Source organism: Quercus suber, unplaced genomic scaffold (genome assembly GCF_002906115.3).
Source record: "Quercus suber isolate HL8 unplaced genomic scaffold, Cork oak 2.0 scaffold_16, whole genome shotgun sequence".
Lineage (NCBI taxonomy): Eukaryota > Viridiplantae > Streptophyta > Magnoliopsida > Fagales > Fagaceae > Quercus > Quercus suber.
Genome location: NW_027069481.1, coordinates 266,987 through 288,561, shown reverse-complemented (window position 1 = coordinate 288,561; position 21,575 = coordinate 266,987). Strand labels below are relative to the sequence as shown.

At 36.2% G+C, this 21,575-nt stretch overlaps 2 protein-coding genes across 2 annotated transcripts; one reads left to right on the top strand and one right to left on the bottom strand.

The window, feature by feature from the left end:
- Positions 1 to 633: 633 nt before the first annotated feature.
- Positions 634 to 6,454, bottom strand: LOC112013641 (G-type lectin S-receptor-like serine/threonine-protein kinase At4g27290). Its single transcript, XM_065782417.1, has 6 exons — positions 4,814 to 6,454; positions 2,049 to 2,209; positions 1,736 to 1,946; positions 1,365 to 1,602; positions 1,139 to 1,289; positions 634 to 1,060 (listed from the first exon to the last, which is right to left on the bottom strand). The coding sequence occupies exons 1-6, from the start codon at positions 6,117 to 6,119 to the stop codon at positions 767 to 769; spliced, it is 2,361 nt and encodes a 786-aa protein (XP_065638489.1). The 5' UTR covers positions 6,120 to 6,454; the 3' UTR covers positions 634 to 766.
- Positions 6,455 to 16,809: 10,355 nt separating this feature from the next.
- LOC112013638 (mitochondrial carrier protein CoAc1) lies at positions 16,810 to 20,407 on the top strand. The gene is made up of 6 exons (XM_024046029.2): positions 16,810 to 16,822; positions 16,907 to 17,108; positions 18,037 to 18,169; positions 18,425 to 18,609; positions 19,561 to 19,689; positions 20,183 to 20,407. The coding sequence occupies exons 2-6, from the start codon at positions 16,959 to 16,961 to the stop codon at positions 20,282 to 20,284; spliced, it is 699 nt and encodes a 232-aa protein (XP_023901797.1). The 5' UTR covers positions 16,810 to 16,822; positions 16,907 to 16,958; the 3' UTR covers positions 20,285 to 20,407.
- Positions 20,408 to 21,575: the final 1,168 nt, after the last annotated feature.

The window sequence follows — 21,575 nt, the reverse complement described above, 5'->3', positions numbered from 1 at the left end:
CTGGATCTTCAAGAGAGGTTTGCACAAAGGAATGCACCTTGAATCTTTCAGATTTAGAAGGCAATCTCATTTCTTGCTCAAGATTAGTCCATTTTGAGTGCTTACTTTACTAGGCTTAAAAAACTTTGGGATGAGTTATCTAATTACAAGGCCTAGTTTGATTATCGTATTCAAGAATACATTATGCATTTTTCAGTATTGTTTTCAAAGCAATTTGGACCACTTTTTAGTTGGAATTACTTCCAAACTATCAAGATAACTTCAATTAACCTTTGTTGATATATTGAGATCATCATTGGAGCCGAGAACTAAAGATTATTAACTAGTACAAAGTGAGGTGTTTACAGATGATTCTTTTTACTCAACCTACATTCTCAGATTCAATATTAAGTGTGCCATTTTCAAACAACTACATCTCATTCATTTCAAATCCAAATTGGGTCAAATCTATGTCCATTTTAAAATTTTGGATGTCTACTTACCAATGAAACAATTTTCACATAGAAATTCATTATAGTGGGAAAGATATGGAAAAAGGTCATCAAATTCTCATATTTAAGCATATTAAAAGTTAGTTGTCTCTAAGCAACTTTTGGCCAAAACTCAAACCTATATAGTATTGTAGAAGCCATTATAAACCTTTAAAGTTCAAATAAGATTGATATCACATACATGGAGAATACAAGTCTGTATAATTTAAAAAATGTATAGATGCAAAATATCAATCATAAGATATGTTATACAATGCAATTGATATGATGCTTGACTATCGAGCCTCTAACACAGTAATAGTAATTTCATTGATTGAGGATGGCTGGTTCTTGCTTGATGAAGGTGATTTTTTTCCTACAAAGAAACCTAGCTCTTTGGGTTCAGGTAGTGAACCCTCATTGTGCAACAGCATAACCACAGATGACATATCTGGCCGATCGTCATGATGTTGTTGCAAACATAAGAAACTAATATGGAGGCAACGTATAATCTTCGATTGGATGCCGGAGTCCTCTACGCAAGTATCAATCAGTTCTAAAGGCCTACCTTCTTTCCATAATTTCCATGCCTAAAATATTTAAAAATTCTCAATCATTATTTGTATCATTATATGTAAGATAAAGGATGAAATTTGTTGAGAACTCACATGTTCAACAAGGCTTAGACTATGGTCTGGATGGAACCAGCCTCGATTTTTCTTTCCACTTATTATCTCCAACAACAATATTCCAAAACTAAAAACATCAGATTTTACTGAAAATATACCATTAATTGCGTATTCAGGTGCCATATAACCACTGCAAAAACATCATTAAGCATTAAAATATTTGATTAAAAAAATGTCAACAATAACACATGTTGAGCATACGTACTATGTTCCAACCACTCGTCTTGTGTTTCCTTCAGTTTGATCTCCACCAACAATTCTAGCCATACCGAAGTCAGAAATTTTTGGAATCATCTTACTATCAAGTAAAACATTGCTTGCTTTGAGGTCTCTATGTATAATCCTCAATCTAGAATCTTCGTGAAGATAGAGAAGCCCTCGCGCAATCCCACGGATAATGTTAAAGCGCATAGACCAACCCAAAACTTTAGCTTTTGTTTGATCTGAAAAGTTTCTCATTTATGTTAATACTAAGTTCAACATGAATAATGAAACAAGAAATTGGTATTTCTTCAAATAACAATGAAAACTTTCATGAAGTTTGGTAAAAATTATTTGTTTTAGAGAAGTTCAAACCAAAAATGAAGGAATCCAAGCTTCCATTGAGCATATATTCATAGATTAGGATTTTCTCATCTCCTTCAATGCAATAGCCCAAAAGCCTAACAAGATTTCGATGCTGCAATTTGGCAATTAGTATAACTTCATTTTTAAACTCATTCAATCCTTGTCCAGAACTCCGTGAAAGCCTTTTCACAGCAATTTCTTTTCCATCTACTAATGTACCCTGAAATTTCAATTATGCAAGTAGTTTTTTTTTTATTGAAGTTGAGTATGGTAAGAATTGCTTTTTTTTTTTTATCTTTATAAAAGCATGCTGCAGAGTTACCTTATATACAAGTCCAAAGCCACCTTCACCAAGCTTGTTATTACTTGAAAAGTTGTTAGTGGCAGTGGCTATGGTAGCTAAGGTGAAGAATGTGACCTCCATGTCTTCACTTTGGCCTTCAATGTTCTGGTCTATCATCACATTATTCTCCAATTTCTCTGCTAAGATCATGAAGGGCTTCACATTATACATAAGAAATAAGAATAGGGCAATTGCGTATCAAAAAAAAAAGAATAAGGCAAATATTAAATTCGGTTTAGACCCACCGGTTAATTACACAACAAAATTATTATTTGATTTCAAATCAACTAAATTAGGTGATCCAAAATATCAATATCAATAATCAAAATACAATAAGTGACCAAGTCATAAAGCAAAATAAAATAAAATAAAACTATAAACCCATAAGACACGTAGGTTGTGTTTGACATTGGCTTAAAAAGTCTTTTTTTTTTTTATTAATACTATTTGGCTTATTTTTGTTACTATTTAGCTTATTTTTGATACTATTCATAGGTCCCATTGCACTTTTTGATATTATTCATGGGTCCTACTGTACTATTTTAACTACTTTTTTACTTTATCTACAATACTTTCCGCAAAAAAATTTCAGTTTCAGTTAGAAAAGTTATTCCTAAACAGACTTGTAGTATGATTCTGAAGTGAAAAACCTATGGAGAACTCTCTAAAGGAAAAAGGACTATATGTGTAAACTACTCCCACTAAGGCAATCAACTAGAAAAGGATGTGTTTTACAGTCTTGAAAAAAAAAAATTGCACCTGGCTTTAATTTCCCAATAGATAACTTCTGCGACTCACAATAGCTTTAAAACTTTGAGCTTCTTCCTATATGGATTCCTTCGATTCCTTCATGAATGGCAGGTCTGTGTAAATTAACTAGAACCTTTGGTGCACTCCAATTGAGGTACCTCCTTGAATATTTGATCTACAGTCAACTCACTAGAAGAAATGCTATGTGGTTTTGAGCTTTGGATCACAAGATTTTATAAAACTACTGAAAATAGAATTTAGTTTGATTGTAAAATAAACCTCCCTAGCCGTAAATTCATTTCCATTTCTATTTTACCTTCAAATGAATTCCAGGACTCATAGACAGAGAGGGAGAGAGCAAGAAAAGAGAGCACAGGTGGCCGCCCAGCCAAGCTCCGGCCAGCCCAGATCGTGCCACCCCCATCGCCGCTTAACGTAGCCGATCTAGCCATCACCGACCACCAGCCTACTCCTCATAGACATCACACACTTGAAGATCTCAGCCCACCCCTCCCTCATCCCCGATCCACAAACACCCAAGACCCACCTCTCCGATCGCAAGCCATGCACCGATGAGTACAGGTTGAGCTCCGATCTTGACAACCAACCACAAGCCGTGCTCCACCAGGCTCTCCAACGCACCTCTCTGCCGTTTTCCTCTCAACCCACAGTGAATTTTTCCCTCATCTTCTCACTTCACCTCACCGCCAACCAGTCAAACACCTCTTCTCCCTCTACATGAACTTGATCCACCACCGCCATAACTCAATCTGGAACGGTATCACCATCCCTCTCTTCGATTGGTCTCACCCTTCCTCTCTTCTCTATGGTGGTCTTCATCTTCTCATCTCACTTTTTCTCTCTAACCCGAACCAAACCGCCCACTTATTTCTGTGTTTGATATTCTTATTCTTTGATTTTAGATTTTGTTGTTATTATGGTGATTTGAGTGGTGGTGTTTTGGTGGATTTTAGTGGTAACGGAGCAATGGGGGCAGTTTTTTTCCTCTTCTCGATCTGGATTTTGGGTGATTGGTGGTGGGTTGTGCTTTTCCTTGGTGGTGGCGGTGGCTGGACCAAGTGCTGGCTAGGGGCTGACTCCCTTTTCTGAAAACAGGTTTTTTACATGTAAGACCAAACACAAGAAATAATTTTCCGGCATAATTTTCACAACACAGTCAAACAACCGAATATGTTTTCCTTTTACGTAAAATATTTTCCCCTGAATCTATTTTACACTCGGAAATGAATTTACATCGAGCCAAACACAGCCTAAAAGTGTTGTGCTAGTTTCTGCCTTTCCAACTTTACTGGAAATCTTGCATATGATAGTATAAATTGGTGTTTACATATACGGTTATAATCCTAATCAAGACAAAGATTTAGATTATTTGATTCTCAAAAAAAAAAAAAAAAAAAAGATTTAGATTATATTTTGTGATTCTCGTTCAATGGGCCATTTCAGCACATCTTCTTCTTTTTTTCTTTTTTTCTTTCTTTTTTTTTTTTTTGAGCAAATTTCAGCCCATCTATATTTAGTAGCTTGAGTCAACCTGTTGGTCCCCCACTTTAGGCCACAATATATTTTAGCCTTACCAATATTTTGCAAATTTTATTCCTTACCATTATTTTTCTTAAGATCAAATGGCTAAAACTTCACAGCTTTTCTTGTTCAATGTCTTATTAGCTGCTTTGTATGTTTTTAGAAGTTTAATTAAATGTCTGTTTGGATACCGCTTATCGCTAAAAATTAAAAACACTATAGTAAAATAATTTTTAAATGTGTTAATAGTACCATGAGACCCAATTTTAAAATTATTTTACTGAAAAAAGTACTTACAAATCTTATGAACAATACAAGCCCACACAAAAAATACAAACACGCGTTCATTCTTTTCAGTGCATCCANAAAATAGATGGAAACAACAAAGATTATAACTTCAATGGCATGTAAAAATATTAATTAAAGAGCAATAAAGACCATAGGCCTATTACCTGGCTCTGAAGCAGGCATTCGAATATATAAATCCTGCATATAAGCATCCTGCCCATTAGCTGCAACCTGTCTAATATCAATTAGATCCCCAAACCACATGGCGCAGCCACTTCCTCCATTTTTAATATCTGAGTTTGCATAAGCCGTACAGGAACAGTTGTTCAAACATTTGACTCTGCATTCGTTAAGATTCATACTTCCGTTCACCCAGGAATACGTGGTATCTGGCATTTTGAGCCCAACAAATTTAGTAAACCCAATTTCATCTTTATCCTCACAGTTCAATTGGGTAATGCGTACACATCCCTTAGACCACTCATCTGGGTTCCATGTATCTGGTGACTTATGGTTGAATCCTTCTACACATTGACAGATAGGTGACTTACCCATGATACAATTTCCATAAGGACCACATAAATTATAGGTTTCACATTTGTCTTTTGGTGAATAATTGTATGTGCTCCATTTTTTATCTGCTTCGACCCATATGGAGCGCTCATATGAGGACGTATTTTCGTTCAAAACTCCTCTTGAGATTACAGATTTTTTAATCAGGTGGAATATGAAGTATACTTCATCGCTGTTGATGACAAAGTCGTAGGTGTAAACCGGATTGTCGTTCAAGTCTGGTACACCACTGAAACCAAGGCCATTCCATGGTCCTGTCCGTATGAACTTCTTGGTGCCTTTCTTTGTGACTATTTCAGGGTAATTATGAAGTTCAACCCCAAAACTCAGTTCTCCAGGAGACGGGTCATCTGGACTCTTCCATGCAGATATGCGCCGTTCCAGACCAGTCTTTAAGTCCCATCCAACTTTCATTTCTGGTAGCCAAGTATCAGAAGGATAGTCAAAGCTTTGCCACAAATATTTTTCTGGGTTTTCTTCCTTATCTTCTCTTAATACTAGATTTCCTGAATCTAAAAGCTGGACTATTGGATTCCAGGACTTTTTTGTTGAGTTTGCCAACCAAGCAACTGTTCTATTCTGGCTGAGAAGAACAAGACTACCTGAACTGTTTACCATCAACATGCCAGACGAATCGTTTATTGGATTGAGCCGGTTTGCTACCCAAACAACCGTTCTCAGTGGGATATTGTTGTACCATATTCCCAAGTAACGGTTACTGGAATTACCAGGACTAAAGAACCCCAGGGCAAAGCTTCCATCTCTAGAGACCAGGGTCATGCCCTCAGTGAGGGATTCGGATTTTGCGATGCCGTCAGCAGCATCCGACAGTAGTACAAAGAAGAAAAGAAGCAAACTCGAACTCAACAACAACAACACAAAAGCAAAGATGTCCATTGCTTCCTGTTGTTAGAGCTCTTAGCCAACATTTTAAAGTTAGGCCTATTATAATGAGCAAAGACTAGATCATTGAAGGCCATGCGTTGACTCAGGCATGTGGTTGTTCTTTTGAGTATTGGTTCATTAATCAATGACTGGCTTGTTAGAAAACTCCACATTTTTTTGTGGAGCAAAAATTTCCTGTATTTATTACTCGCAGTCGCAGATGTCGCATTTTGGAAAGGTGAGCACTACGATTTGAAATTGAGGAGAATTAGGTAACGTTTCGGTTTCAAAGCAACGTCTGCGTTTGGCGTCGGCATTCTGTGGGCCCCACGGCTATAATAGCCAAAAACCATATCCAAATACTAAAACAAGTGTGTCAGTTCTTGTTTACGGAACTCATAAATTTCTTTTTTTAGTATAATTTTTATTAAAAATTAGTTTTACGGTACTATTTATATATTTAAAAATTATTTTGTTATAGTATTTTTAGTTTTCAGTAATAAGTAATATTCAAACAAACCTAGCAATTGTGCTTATTTTCACCATAGTACCATATTTGGGAATTATAATATTGTTTCTGCAATGCAAATTTACATTACAAACACAATGTAAAGGAAGAATTTCCCTGTAGTAATAACATATCCTCTTCTCTTGTTTGTCATAATGCAGTCCACTAATTAAAAATTTAATTAGCAAATCCCATATTACGTGAGAGAAGTGAAAACATCATAGTCGCACTCCCAAAATAATCCTAAAAAAAAATGTATTAGTATTTAGTTAAATTTTTTGATTGAAAGACATAAATAAAGAAAAATGTTTCATAACATTTTCACAATAAATCTTAAGTGTCAAGCAATTACTAGTTCTAATCTGAGTCACTATTAATATCACTTTTTTACTCTACTAGTAACAATTTGACACCTAGAATATATTATGATGAAAATGTTATAAATGTAATATTTCTCATAAATAAATGTGGCTTGTCACACATTTAAATTGAAGGAAGTGTTATATCAATAACATTTTCACAATAAATTTTAAGTGATAAGTTATTATTGGTTCTAATTTGAACTTATCATTAAAATTATTTTTTTGTCTATCAATAACAGTCATTAACGACCTGCCACTTAGAATTGTTGTATAAGTATTGTGAAAATATTATGAATGCATTTCACTTTAATTAAAAGCTAGATTTATGGTGAAAATATTATAAACATAACATTTTTCTTTAATTAGAAGCTAGATTTTTATGTATTTGTTTTTGCTTCCGCATTGGAGCACGGCTAGTAGGAACTTTGACTTGGTGTGAAGTTTGATCCAGACTTATAGACAGCTGAGAGACTTGTGCATTGTGCGAATTGTGAAAAATCTTATCTCCTCCCTCTGCTTCAATATGATGGAATTTTTTCTTACTCTCTACAATGTACTAAAGTTTATTGAGAAGAATTTTTTATTTTTTCTAGTTTTGTCTCACCGTGGCTGTATTATACTCTTTGCAAATCCCCTCTAACTTTAATGAATAACGAACTTGTCACATATTATGGTAACTAAGCTAGAGATAAATACAAACTAAAGTGCCAATATTATCAAGTTCGACTGGGGACCATCATCAATATTAAGAATAGAAATTCTTTGTATAACATTTTGTATTGTATTTTATATTTCACCAATCACAACTTGTTATGTATTTGTTTAATTTTCTTTATAAATAGTCAAAGTTTAAAATTGAAAAAAAAAAAAAATCACATGACAAATTGTGATTAGTAGAATATAAAGTGTATCACAAAATGTGATACAGAAGATTTGTATTCCAATAATAGACACTACAAGAAAAGTGTGCCAATTGATTTCTAGTTCTTAACAACTTTGATTCATCGTTAGAAGTTGCAGAAAAAACCTTATAGTGGAGCTCTTATTTGGACAAATATCCATATAGAGAATCGACATGCACCAGCCGCTATTGACTTACATGCCTGTGTTCATTGACAAAACCTTCCCCAACGTTTACCCGTGGGCTAATAATTTCGAGCCAGGGGTATAGCAGAGCTAGTGTGGGTCGACATGGGGATGGGGTCACCCGAGTGGGACCTATCCAATATGAGAGGACATACACCGATCCCTTTTATACATAAAATATTCTCATGCAAACATTTATAAATTCGTGCCATGTACAAAAAAATTGATAAAAATGAGATCTTAAAAGATTTTGTGATAATTTTTCAATTAAATATGTCCACTTTATTCTAATAATAATTTTTTTTTAAAACGGTCTTGTTTTTAAGTAGCCAAAAAATAAAATAAACCAAAAAAAACACATAGTTTGATTAAATTTTCACCAAACTTGATGAGTCTAAAATTCACATACCACGAGACAGAGTTTGTAGAAAGAAAAAAAAATGAGCAAAGTGAGTTTTAGAGTGGTGTGTCATATATATATTGATAATGGTATTTTCGTCTAGTAAGGATTTTCATTGCTTATCCGTCCTTTAGCCTCCATTAGGCACAAGTTTTCCTTTCTCCGTCTAACTAGACACTCACAATGACAGACGATCCCCATTCTCACCATCCCGACAAACGAGTCACGAGACCAACCGACCATGAGCTCGTCATGATAAAAGCCCCAAGTTTGTCATGATAAAAGCCCCATCAGACCTCTTAAAGTTCAAACGGATGGATATGCTACCCCCTAGGAAACTTGTCAGGCAACTTTAGCTTATGCTTGACGAACGATCCACACCTCACCACTTGCATACAAACAGATAGGCATGATAGGTCCCACAATCCTCTACGTGGTCTCCATGCATATATCCCTACATGGAAATAACTTGTACACCACATCCAAAGACCTTACTACACGTCAATATCTCCCCTATATGGAAAGAAAACCCTAAAATCTTGAAGCCTTAATTCCAAATCTCCTCTACAAGGAAAGACTCCTACATTCAAGGGATCTTGGTTCGCTCTTTACCACTATATAAGCATCAGACCTCCTTTTCTCTAAGTTACATAGAAAATCCCTAGCTCTCTCACTATAGAGTTCTTGGAGATCTTTCATTCACTGACTGGACCTTCAAAAGGTCTTTGGCCGGCACCTCACCAATGCTTTTCTATTGGTTCTTGGTTTCTTGTTCTTCGGGTACCCATTAGAGCATTCAAGCACACTCACTAAAAATTTCTGTATATCATTAGTTGGCGTCGTCTGTGGAAAACAAGTGATTACTTATATCACTACTTCTAAGATAAAGAGTTGCATGGTCCAGACGCAATCGATGACTACCATCAAACCAGGAGACAGGGAACCCCCCCCCCCCCCAATGCCTTAGATAGACAAGTGCAAACGCTTGTCGCGGCGGTTAAGCGGCTCACGCAGCATAACCAGGAGTTGGAACAATAGCTAAACCAGAGGAACAAACGGCGTCCCAAAGATTAGCACAACAAACGAGACAATGAAGAACAAAATGGCAGTCACCTTTCAATGGGAGACCGGCAGGAAAAGGAAGATTAGGAAGAAAGCAATATCCTTAATAGGCGAGAAAGGCAGGAAGAAAGCAATATCCCTAATATGTGACTAACCACCAACTTGAAAAGGATGTTGGCTGCAAAGTTCTTCATTTCATCAACATGATAAAGATCACAAAACTCCTTGGTTACAAAACCCTATGGCATACAAACGCAGCAGATTCTTCAAGAGAAAGATGAACTAGGGCATATGTCTCCAGTCACAATATGCTTGTGAAAAACTTTTGCATTAAGTTGCATCAGTTGTGATGACCCTTAAAATAATCCTTATATATGTTTAGGGTTGTGAGAAAAGAAAGCCTAAACAAGTATACACAGATTGGTGTGAAATCAAATCTGAAAAATTGATTTTCGTAAATCTCGATAGATAAATTATCTATCAAGCAGTTGTCGAGCATCGGGCAAAAGCTACCTTTTAAACCTCGATAGATGCTATCTGCCGAGTTAGCAGTCGAGTTTTAAAATCCAGCATTTCTTCATTTGATTCTTGGACAAATTTGCATGGCTTTAACATTTGGACTTGAACTCTTGTTCCTTGAAGTATTAGACACATCCTAGATCTATCCAATTACAAGTAAAGCGTATTTTGTCAAAGGATTAGTCAATTCTAAATTATATATATTCTTAACATGATTCACATATGTCTTAACAATCTCTCCCTTTGACAATCTGTGACAAAACCACATCAAACAAATGAACATATGAGAGAAGTCATAAATCACTCAACTCATACTCACTTTTGAGTACAATAAAATCTATCTTAACACAAAATCTTGAAAAACTTTGCAAGAAGAGAGTTCATGGCAAGAAAGACTTTGACAATCTGTATTTCTGAAACACTTTAAACAAAACTCATCACGGCATCTCAATGTGAAATAGAAATATAAAAGATTGCATACAATAAATAAGAAGCATGTGCATAAAGAGAAAAAAGAAACAACACATAAAGAGATAGGTGAAAGAATGTAATAACAACCTCAATACATACATACATACACACATACATATATATATATATATATATATCTCAAAATGAATACAAGGTTTGCTATCACAAAGTAAGAACAATGTATCTAAAAAGTAAAAAAAAGAAAAGATACAAAAAGTCCTCACTACATCCCTCAAAAACAAAAACACTCCCCTTAACAAAAATATCTCCTACACTAACTCTCCCGCTAAGTACATGACTACTATCATACCCAAAACTACTCCAACTTTTTGTCACGAATGACAAAGGGCAAGTAACTCAAGCAGTCATCTCGTTGTCACCAGAAGAGCTAGCATCCTCATTCTCATCCTCATCATCATCGTCGTCATCAGAGTTACCATCATCGTCCTCGTCCTCAGATGCCTCTGGAAAAGGAGAAAGAGATACGACAAAGTCACCAAGGTGAGCCTGCCATCGTGCAATACGATCGACACGGGTGTTCACCTGACACAACTCATCACTGAGTGTGTCAAGGTGAGCATCCATGCGCTAAAGCTGCGCCATGACTGGCTTGAGGGTCCACCTGCAGAAGAAGAAGAAGCAGATGTGGATGAAGCTGAAGAAGTCGAAGGAGTCACTATCTCGGTCCGTGGCTACTTCGGTCGAAGTAGGGCCTCACTTCGTTGAACGGTCGCTAAGTCTATGGCACACATGATAAAGAAGTGTGTAGACTCAAAATAGGAGACAGATGCATGGTGGAGAATCTGCGTGATAGTTGAAGGGAAAATGAGCTTATCAAGGGTCATTGTATCCCTATAGACATCTATGAGGGAGAGTATGAAGTGAGAGAGAAAGTCTATTGTGAGTCACTCAAGAAGGGATAACAAAAATTGAGCATGAGGCTTAGTAATGGAGTTATAGTGAGACAAGGGATGGAGAAAAAATGTCATCACCATGTTAAGGAATCTCGGACCTTTTGCAAAGCCCAAGCAAGGGGTGTTTTGACAATCACCCCAAGATGAAAGTGTCTCACGGAAGAGAGACGAGATTTTGTCTTTAAACACAATCCTAAGACATTCACAGCCGGGGTAGTCACCAAACTCTACCCTCGATACGTGTAGCACCTCGAATATAAGATCCGGAGTGACTACAATATGCGTACCTCGAATGCGAGTGATAAAATGAGGTACAAAATAATCGAATTCGTACATATTGGAGTAAAACTCCTGTATAATCATGGAGGGACAAGTGATCGGGATGCCACAAAGTGACTCCAACCCCTACTGTAAATGACAATGGGAAGGTCAGTATCGAAAAAGTCCGATAGAATGACTTGGCATTTCAAATGAATGCCGCATTGGGAAAAGTTCTCCAAGAAGTCCTTACGGGTCTTTTCATCACGGAACCGAACGTGAGAAGGAGTAGAATCAGAAGTAGGTGCCCCGAAATGAAGAGGGTTCCGGGACAGAGCAGATTTACGTTTAGGTGCCATAGAGCAACTAACCGAAAGAAAGAGAGAGAGAGAGAGAGTGTGTGTGTGTGTGTGTGTGTGAGAGAGAGAGAGAGAGAGAGGGACAAGTAGAAAAGTACCAACACAAATCAAAATCAATAAGATAAAGAAAAAAAAATGGTACGTGTAGGGACCAGATATGAAATCATAGCAAAGTATAAGTGGACTTAGGCCCAAAAAGCCCAAAATAATGAATTTATAGAGAATTGGTTAAAAAACTGGGTTTTAGTTAATCAAACAACTAGTTAAGTACGCTGGAGACAAAAGAGTGAAGATAGACAAGTTTAAACTAAAGAAAAAATGCCCTCGGCAAAGTCCGAGAATACTGGTTCTTATAATGCTCTTAAATATGATTACAAGTTTAGTTCTAAATTGCTACAGTGTTTCCTTTTTTATTTTTTGATCCCTCTGCCTTACTGCCTCATTTTTCTTTTATATTATCTTCCCTTTTCTTTTCGATCCCCCTAGCTTACTGCCTCCTTCTTCTTTTATACTATCTTCCCTTTTCATCTCCACCTTCCACATGCATGCCAGATGGTTGGTGTTAATACTTGTCCCATTAGCACCTCCCATAAGTCTTCATGTAGTAGCTGTAAGGCTGAAGACCACTGTTCAGGTATCACCTCCATATTAATGCAGCCAAAGAGTTAGCTGCAGAGCATTTAATGCGATGGTAGTAGCTTTCCTTTAAGATATTTCAGGACTTCTCCCTGTCTGACGTCTCTACAATACTTATCTACACCAATGAGACTTCCCGAAACGTCACCCTGGATGACAAACAACCTCTTCGAGCCTTAGCATTGGTCAGTCGAGGATGCATTTATCCTTAACACACCCTCTTGAACCATTGTGACCAAAATTAACCTGTTTATTTACTAATACAGTCTCTTCAGACAAGGATTCCTCCTCCTCGGACACAACCTCGTCCTCGGCTTGGGCCACAGGCCTAATATACAAATAGATGATGAACTTCTGGGCCCAATATCCCTACAATAGCCCCTCAAGATTCTTCTTTCTGGATCTTCAAAAAGAAAGGAGGATTTCGATGTTACTACATTTTCTCTGTGCCCACTTCGTCCCACCTCTGTTTACGAAGACACCTTTTTAATTACCCAAGGCACACTCTCGGTGCCGCGGTGTTCAAGGCACGTCTTCATTAAATTCTTACGGCTCCTTGTCCCCCACGTTCTATAGTGGGATGTGAATCAAACGGTTTAGGATCTCAATGGGAATCGAGTGGGAATTTTCCCGCTCCCAACTATCTCCTTGATATAAATACCTCTCAAATCAATCATTTGCCTTATCTTAGCATTCATTTCGTTTTAACTTACATACACTAAACCCGTCAATCCTTCCAACTCACTGTGCCTTCTCAAATACAAAAAGATAGTCCGAGGATACTTCCTTCTTTCTGTAAGTCTTTCTAAACCTTTACATTTTGTTTTTCTATATATTTTTCCTTTCTCTATACCTTCCTCCTCCTCGACTCTATTCTCTCTCTTCTCAATCTCTTTAGCTCTCCCAAACCTTCCTAGAAATAAGTAGATTTAAGAGATTGGTAGACTCTAAGGAAGGGATGGAAAACTTTAGGACGAAGTAAGTCGGCACTTCCTTTAGCTTGGTCCAGCCTATCTCCACAACTTGCCACATTTTTTCATTTAATGACTGCAAGAAAGCTCTAATCTGTACTTCTCAGTATGCATAATTAGTACCATCAAATAAATGAGGTATAATCAATGATTGTCCTCTATCCATGACAATAGGGGTCAATGGATCACACAGTAAATATTAACCCTAATCAAAGTGTGCTCGCTCTGATACTACTTGATAGGCTAAGAATGTATTGACCTCTTGTGATGAATTAACTAATTAATTAGCCAAGTTAATTAATTAATTCAATTAACATGCAATATGTGTGGCAACACAAATAGATCACCAACTAAGTTAAATGCATCAGAAAATAAAATTGACACGGTGATTTATTTACAAATGGGGAAAACCTCCAAGGCAAAAACTCCCAGCGGGTGAATTTAAGGTCATCACTCCCGAGAATCTACTATTATCACAACAAGTGGTTACAGGTAAAGGAATATACCTTATACCAACCTACAATTGAACCCTTATTCCAATACCTAATTAGACTTATTCTATAGTAACAATCTCTCATTTTCAATGCACGACTCACAGTACGAGACTAACCAATCAATGCACGGATCCAAGTACATGACTAACCACCAACTTAAGAAGGATGTTGGCTACAAAGTTCTTCAGTTCATCAACACGATGAAGATCAAGAAGTTTCTTGGTTACAAAACCCTACATCATACAAACGCAGCAGCTTCTTCAAGAGAAAAATGAACTAGGGCATATGTCGCTGGTCACAATATGCTTGTGAAAAAACTTTTGCATTAAGTTGCATCAGCTGTGACGGCCCTTAAAATAATCCTTATATATGTTTAGGGTTATGAGAAAAGAAAGCCTAAACAAGTATACACGGATTGGTTTGAAATCAGATCTGAAAATCTGAAAATCTTGATAAATAGGTTATCTATCGAGCATCGGGCAAAAACTGCCTTTTAAACATTAATAGATGCTATCTGTTGTATCAAACTTTAAAATCCAGCACTTTTTCACTTGATTCTTGGACAAATTTGCATGGTTTTAATACTTGGACTTGAACTCTTATTCCTTAAAGTATTAAACACATCCTAGATCTACCAAATTACGAGTAAAGTGTATTTTCTCAAAGGATAATCAATTATAAATGACATATGTTCCTAACATGATTCACATATATCCTAACAGTGACTTCCTTCCCCCTTCCAACCAAATCTGAATACCAAAGGTGAAGGTGTACGATGGATCGTGGGACCCACTTGATCATCTAGAATCATTCAAAACCCTTATGCATTTGTAAGGGGTCCTAGATGAGATCATGTGTTACGCATTCCCCACCATGCTTAAGGGGCCGGCTAGAGTATGGTTTAGTAAGTTGGCCACCAACACCGTCTTTACCTTTAAGGAGTTAAGTTGGCACTTCGTCAGCCACTTCATTGGAGGTTAGAGGTACAAGAGATCTTTGGCAAGCTTGCTCAACATTAAGCAACGGGAAAATGAAAGCCTGAGATCATACGTGACTCAATTCAATAAGGAAGTCCTTTTGTTTTAACAAAGCCGACGACAAAGTCTTGGTCACTGCATTCACCAACGGACTCCAATCGGGAAAATTCCTCTTTTCCATCTACAAGAATGACCCAAAGACGATGGATGACATGTTATACAAGGCCACTAAGTACATGAACGCTGAGGACGCCATGATAACTCGAAGGGGCAAACCAAAGAGAAAGGAAAGACAAGATGATCCCAGTCATGATAGAGAAAGAAAGTCTGCTCGGATGAATGACTAAAGGGACAATAGGAGACAGAGACCACTTGGGAGGACTATCAACTTCACCCCATTAAACACTCTGCTGGACCAAGTCCTTATGCAAAAAAGGGACAATGCAACACTGACCTGGCTAGAAAAGCTAAAGGGCAATCCAAACAAAAGGCCTAGAAAAAACTATTGTCGTTTTCACCGAGATCATGGGCACGATACTTCTAAATGTTATGACCTAAAGCAATAGATAGAAGCCTTCATCAAGCAACGGAAACTTAAAGCCTGAACAAATAAACAAATAAATGAAAAAGTTTGGGAGAAGTAATGTGTTTAAATAATAGAGAAATCAATGCCGAATATGTATGATCATTTGACAGGATGAGCAGTTTTGCTTGTAGTTTGGAACCTTGTTACGATTGTAATGATTTTTGTGTCTGATTTTGGAGCTATAAATTATATGGGTATCATTTGGAATTTGGTGTATTTAAGGAAAAATAAATAAATAATAATAATAAACAATAGGACCATGGATGATGTACAATCATGAAAGGCCAGAAGGTTAACTAACAGGGTAGCTTTAAAAACATAGGCAAGGAAGTCGCCAAGTTGATTGAGATTTTTGCCTACCTGTAATGGCAATGAATGACAGAATTAGGTAAGAATAGATAAGGTAATTTGATTTACTTTAAAGATGTGAGAAGGACGGAAGGTTCGATAGAAAGTTTGTTGATTTTGCGATACAACAGGCCATCATAGCATGAGCTCACAATAGGCTTAAATCTAAATGTAGGATGGCAAAAACCATATGTATAGTTGTCCCCAAGTATTGGGAAGGCTTTGTTTGGCTTGAAAGGGAAAGCAACTAATAGGTGAATTATTTTATCATATTTGGAGTAATTTGATCGAGGACTATTTGTACACAGAGAAGTTGTGCTATTAATGGGAGTTTGGCTCCTCTGGACGAGGTTAGTCTCCCTTCCTATAAAATGCATTTGCTTCACTTGACTTTTCTTTCTCTACTTATCTCAATCTTTTATATTTTTTACATAGTAAGCAGTCAATGCCCCTTTCAGTATTTTCTTTCTACACTTCTGCAGGCGTTTTTCAACGCAGTGTCTAATAAGGAGGATGGATTAGGAGTTGCAGTTTGATTTGTAGTTTGAGTATGATTAGAATCTTGTTAAAAGTGATTAGTCAGACAAACTTGATACATAAAGTGATTTTTTTTACATGCTATGATTAATTTTAGTATGTTATAATAAGTATTAAAGCTTGTTTTGAAGCTTGAAGCCTGGATTTATCATTAAAAACTAAAATCTGATGCCTTATACTTCCTTTTCTTTTTAAAAAAATTCATAATTTTTTCAAGGATTCTATAAGTAAGTTCACACTCATTAAATTCAATCATTTATTATATCTTTCCCACAATAACGTATTCTAGCTTATACTTGCATGTATATTAGAGGAAATGGAGCAAGCGTCATTCGAATCATTCCTTATGCAGCCTTGCATTTCATGACTTATGAACAGTATCGGTGTTGGATCCTGAACAACCATTCTGCCTTAGGAACACTCATTGATCTTCTAGCTGGTTCAGCGGCTGGGGGAACTGCAGTTCTATGCACATATCCTTTAGATCTGGGTCGTACTAAACTTGCTTACCAGGTATATATCTTGCATAACAATGATGAAACATATGGTCTTATCTGAATGAGGTCGAGTATCTATGGCATAGTGTGAATTTGTAGTTACTAAATGAAAATTAACTGATGTTTCTTGTTTACTTACCAAAAAACTTATATGTATTCTGTTTAGGATTGTAGTTAATGCTACTAAAGATTTTTCTTTGTGAGTTGTTATCTAATTTCTTATGCTTTCCTCCCCATTAGTTTAAAATATGAGTATTAAATATTCATCTAATTTTTTTTATATGTGCCAATATATAGAATTTACCTCCAAATTAGTTTGATGGAAAATTTTTCCAACACACTACATGGCAATTGAAATGACTATTTGTATGTAGTTTTAGTTACATGACTTATTTAATGAGCCATGTGATTTAATACACGTGGATGGTTTTAAGAATCACCACGTAATGGATTGGAGGAGATTTCTCCAAACTGGTGACTATGTCCTAAGAAAAAAATGTTGTAATGTTTTTGAAAGTTTATTTTAAATATCTTGCACAATAATTTTCTTGTGCTATATTTTGTCTGCTTTCTATATATTTCAAACATGTTTTGTGAAGGTTTATTCAAAAAAAAAAAAAAAAAAAAACTACAACAAATACATAGATTTTTTTGGTTTAGGGAAGTGACAAACTATGTGAGGCTCTATATCAAGATGTTTCTCATAACTTACTCATGGTCTGCTTGTCTTACCTTTGATGGTGTGCTCACAGATAATTTGGGTTAGTGTAAATGCATAGTAGTTCAGCGTTTAGATGACTATTTAACTATGTTAAGCTGTTAGGGAATTTTATGTGGAGTTTTCTAGTGCTTTTTCATCTTCTGGTTGATTGTTCCATAGTTAAAATTGTCATTATCATTTGATGCCTTTTTATTTTTGTATTTAATTCTTTATGGTTTTGTAGGTTACTGACACCAGAGGAAGTTTTAATTATGGTATGAAAAGCAATCGTGCTCAACCTGCATATAACGACGTAAAAGATGTACTTAGAAGCGTTTACAAGGAAGGAGGTGTGCGTGGACTTTATCGCGGTGTAGGTATGTATGTGCTACATTGTTGTGTACATTACCTTTCAGTGTGGTGAGCCATTACATGGCATTTATGAGCATTGAAAAGGGTTTTTTTTTTTGGTTTGAGGGTGGGGGTGATTGCCTTTTTTTTTTTCCCATTTTTTAGCTGAGCTCCATAATTATCCTTGTCAAAGTTGTTTCTCATTTTTTTCCCCTCTTTCCCTATGTGATATAAAAAATTGGGAGGTTAGTATTCATTAAAAGCTTCCTTTTTTTGAGAAGGCCCAACACTCACTGGAATCCTTCCTTATGCTGGTTTAAAGTTCTACATATATGAGGAACTCAAGAGGCATGTTCCTGAAGAGCATCAAACGTCCATTATGATGCGTCTCTCCTGTGGAGCTCTTGCTGGGTTATTTGGGCAGACCTTCACATACCCATTAGATGATGTCAGGAGGCAGATGCAGGTATTGCCTATTACAATCCTTTTACACTGTTGGTAGCAAGGGAGCTGCTTTTACTTTAACTGACTAAACACTAAAGTATTTTCTGGGGCAAGCAAAAGTTGATGCAAGAGGAAGCCATGAGGGTAATATAGCTATTAATGTCTCTATGAACCATGTTCTGAGCTCATGGTAGCTAAATGGCAGTGAAAAATTTTAGGGTTTCTGTCAGAAGACGTGCTTTTTTTTTACAGCAAGCCACATGGTGAACAGGCCAAGGTTGCTGTTTGATTAATAATTGTATACGTATACTTTCTCCCTCGGTCTGGTTTTACTCATTAACATTAGCTATATATAAACTTGATTGTAGGCAACATATCAAAGCTGGGTAGATGCCTAGATTTGACCCTTTAATTGAATGTTTTGACTCATGCTGTATCCAGATTTTCTTAGTTTAGAATGACCAGCAAGGGTGGTTTGCTAATCTCTTAGGAATTGCATGATGGTGAAATAGTAAACTAATCACTTTGGTACAGGTTTAACAAATCATTTTACGGGTAGTGAACCAATGATAGAGATTTACTGAAAATTCCAGAGGTCAACTACATGCAATAGCTATCAAAATTATGAAATTATTCCTGATACATGAAGAAATTGGACTGCCAGACTTGAACTTTTTTTAAAATTGTAAGGATTAAAACTAATTACTGAACAAGATACAACGTAGTTGCTATATTGACCTCAGGCTGTAGATGGGTATATTTAAAATTAATAATGCATCTCAAGTTTACTTACCAAGGGTTGGCTTGAGCTCAAACGCAACAAGCAAAGAAATAACTTGCACAAAGCTTTTGCAATCCATTGGCTTGACATTCTTGAAACATTGATGCCATTGTAATTGCTAAATCAAGTTGATACTTCAACATGAATTACTTGGATCCGATGTTTTACATTACTTGTGGGGTGCAATTGCAGGTTGAAAATTTGCAACCTTCATTCCAAGGAAGTGCCAGATATAGAAACACATGGGAAGGTCATTCTACTATTGTTCATAATCAAGGATGGAGACAGTTGTTTGCAGGTCTAAGCATTAACTATATAAAGGTAATTGTTGATAGTTACTTTATACATGCTCTGTCTGGATTTCAGATTGATGCTTTTCAAGATATTGTCTTCTAGTTAAATTCTTCTGTAATTGCTGCACTTTTCTGTGGTTAGCTTTCTAGGATTTCATGTTGGCCAGAATGTGCATTAACATATATTAATTTATCTTCTTGAAGCACTGCAACAATGTGGTGTCATGCTCTCACTAAATATATTTCTTACCAAAAAACATGCATGTGCAGAGAGTTGATCTTTTTCTTATAGTTCAATGAAGTAGGTTTTTCTGTCTATGATGTATCTATCATTGATGCTTCAAAGAAGAATTTTAGACACTGACTGCTTAGACCTATCTTTTTAAGGTGTGGAGTACAAGTACATAGACCACTTAAGCTGTTAAGAAGAGAATACAAAGTTATTAAGGGTGACCTTGTTTGTGTGATTGGTCTCTTGAAGCACAAGTGTCTTGCTAACAATTATTATATTATGTTTTTAGATTGTTCCTTCTGTGGCCATTGGTTTCACTGCGTACGACTTGATGAAGTTTTGGCTCCGAGTCCCTCCTCGACAGAAGACTCAATCAATATCTGCTGCCTAATTCCTTTGGAATAAGACCATAAATGCAACTTGGTTACATTGGCTGTGCAATGCAGAATGACGCACGATCTATAGATGCAAGTAATCAACAAAGGTGTCCTCAAAATAATACTCTATGATTGTCTTAGTTTGGTGACCTTGTTTGTGTGATTGGTCTCTTGAAGCACAAGTGTCTTGCTAACAATTATTATATTATGTTTTTAGATTGTTCCTTCTGTGGCCATTGGTTTCACTGCGTACGACTTGATGAAGTTTTGGCTCCGAGTCCCTCCTCGACAGAAGACTCAATCAATATCTGCTGCCTAATTCCTTTGGAATAAGACCATAAATGCAACTTGGTTACATTGGCTGTGCAATGCAGAATGACGCACGATCTATAGATGCAAGTAATCAACAAAGGTGTCCTCAAAATAATACTCTATGATTGTCTTAGTTAATTATTAGTAAGATATGGTGAACTAAAATGGGTCCAAGTTGTAAACTTGGTCTTATGTCTGTTGAGATTCTATTTATATTCAAAGCAGTGTGCTTGTTTTATTGGGTAGAAAAATAATTTTATATGTAAAAATTTGTCCTTTTTAAAGTCGTTTAATCATATGGCAGGAGAAAGTGACTTGATTTTTTCCCAGTTGTTATTGAATTAATGTTGTTTGGTTTAAACCTTATTTTTTGTATGTAATTTTTTGGGTTAAAGCCATTGCCACAAGATGAATATAGAGAGAATTCAAAATCATATACCGCTAATGGGATACACAAACTTTGATATTTATTATTGATATGATGAATTGGGAAACTGTGAAACAACTTGGGATTGATTGTGACTAGCTCAAAGGCAACCTGTTATATTTGGGACACCAGCAATTTTGAAGATTAATTTGCCGTCTCATAATTTGTTATTTGGATAGTTTCAATTATCACATTTTGCTCTTAAATACATTGATGCTTTTCGGTTTGGTTTGTGACACTTCAGTGTTTAGCTCCCTTTAGCTTAGATACGTTAGTCTGTTTGGTAAACTTTAATTAAATTTGATGATGTGATCAGAGGGTATATATATATATATTCAAATTTATATTCTCAAAATTCAATGACTTGTATATTCTCAAAATTGATACATCTGACCCATCGTATCACAGGTTGATTCTCAAATTTAATGACAAGACATTTTTCCTCTGCGCCACAAAATAATACTCTTGCGACACACTCAACACATAAACATTGGTTTGGTGGCTTAAAATATATACTTGTGCATGTTTATCCTTTTACTGAATTTAAGAATGTGATCTATGATTGG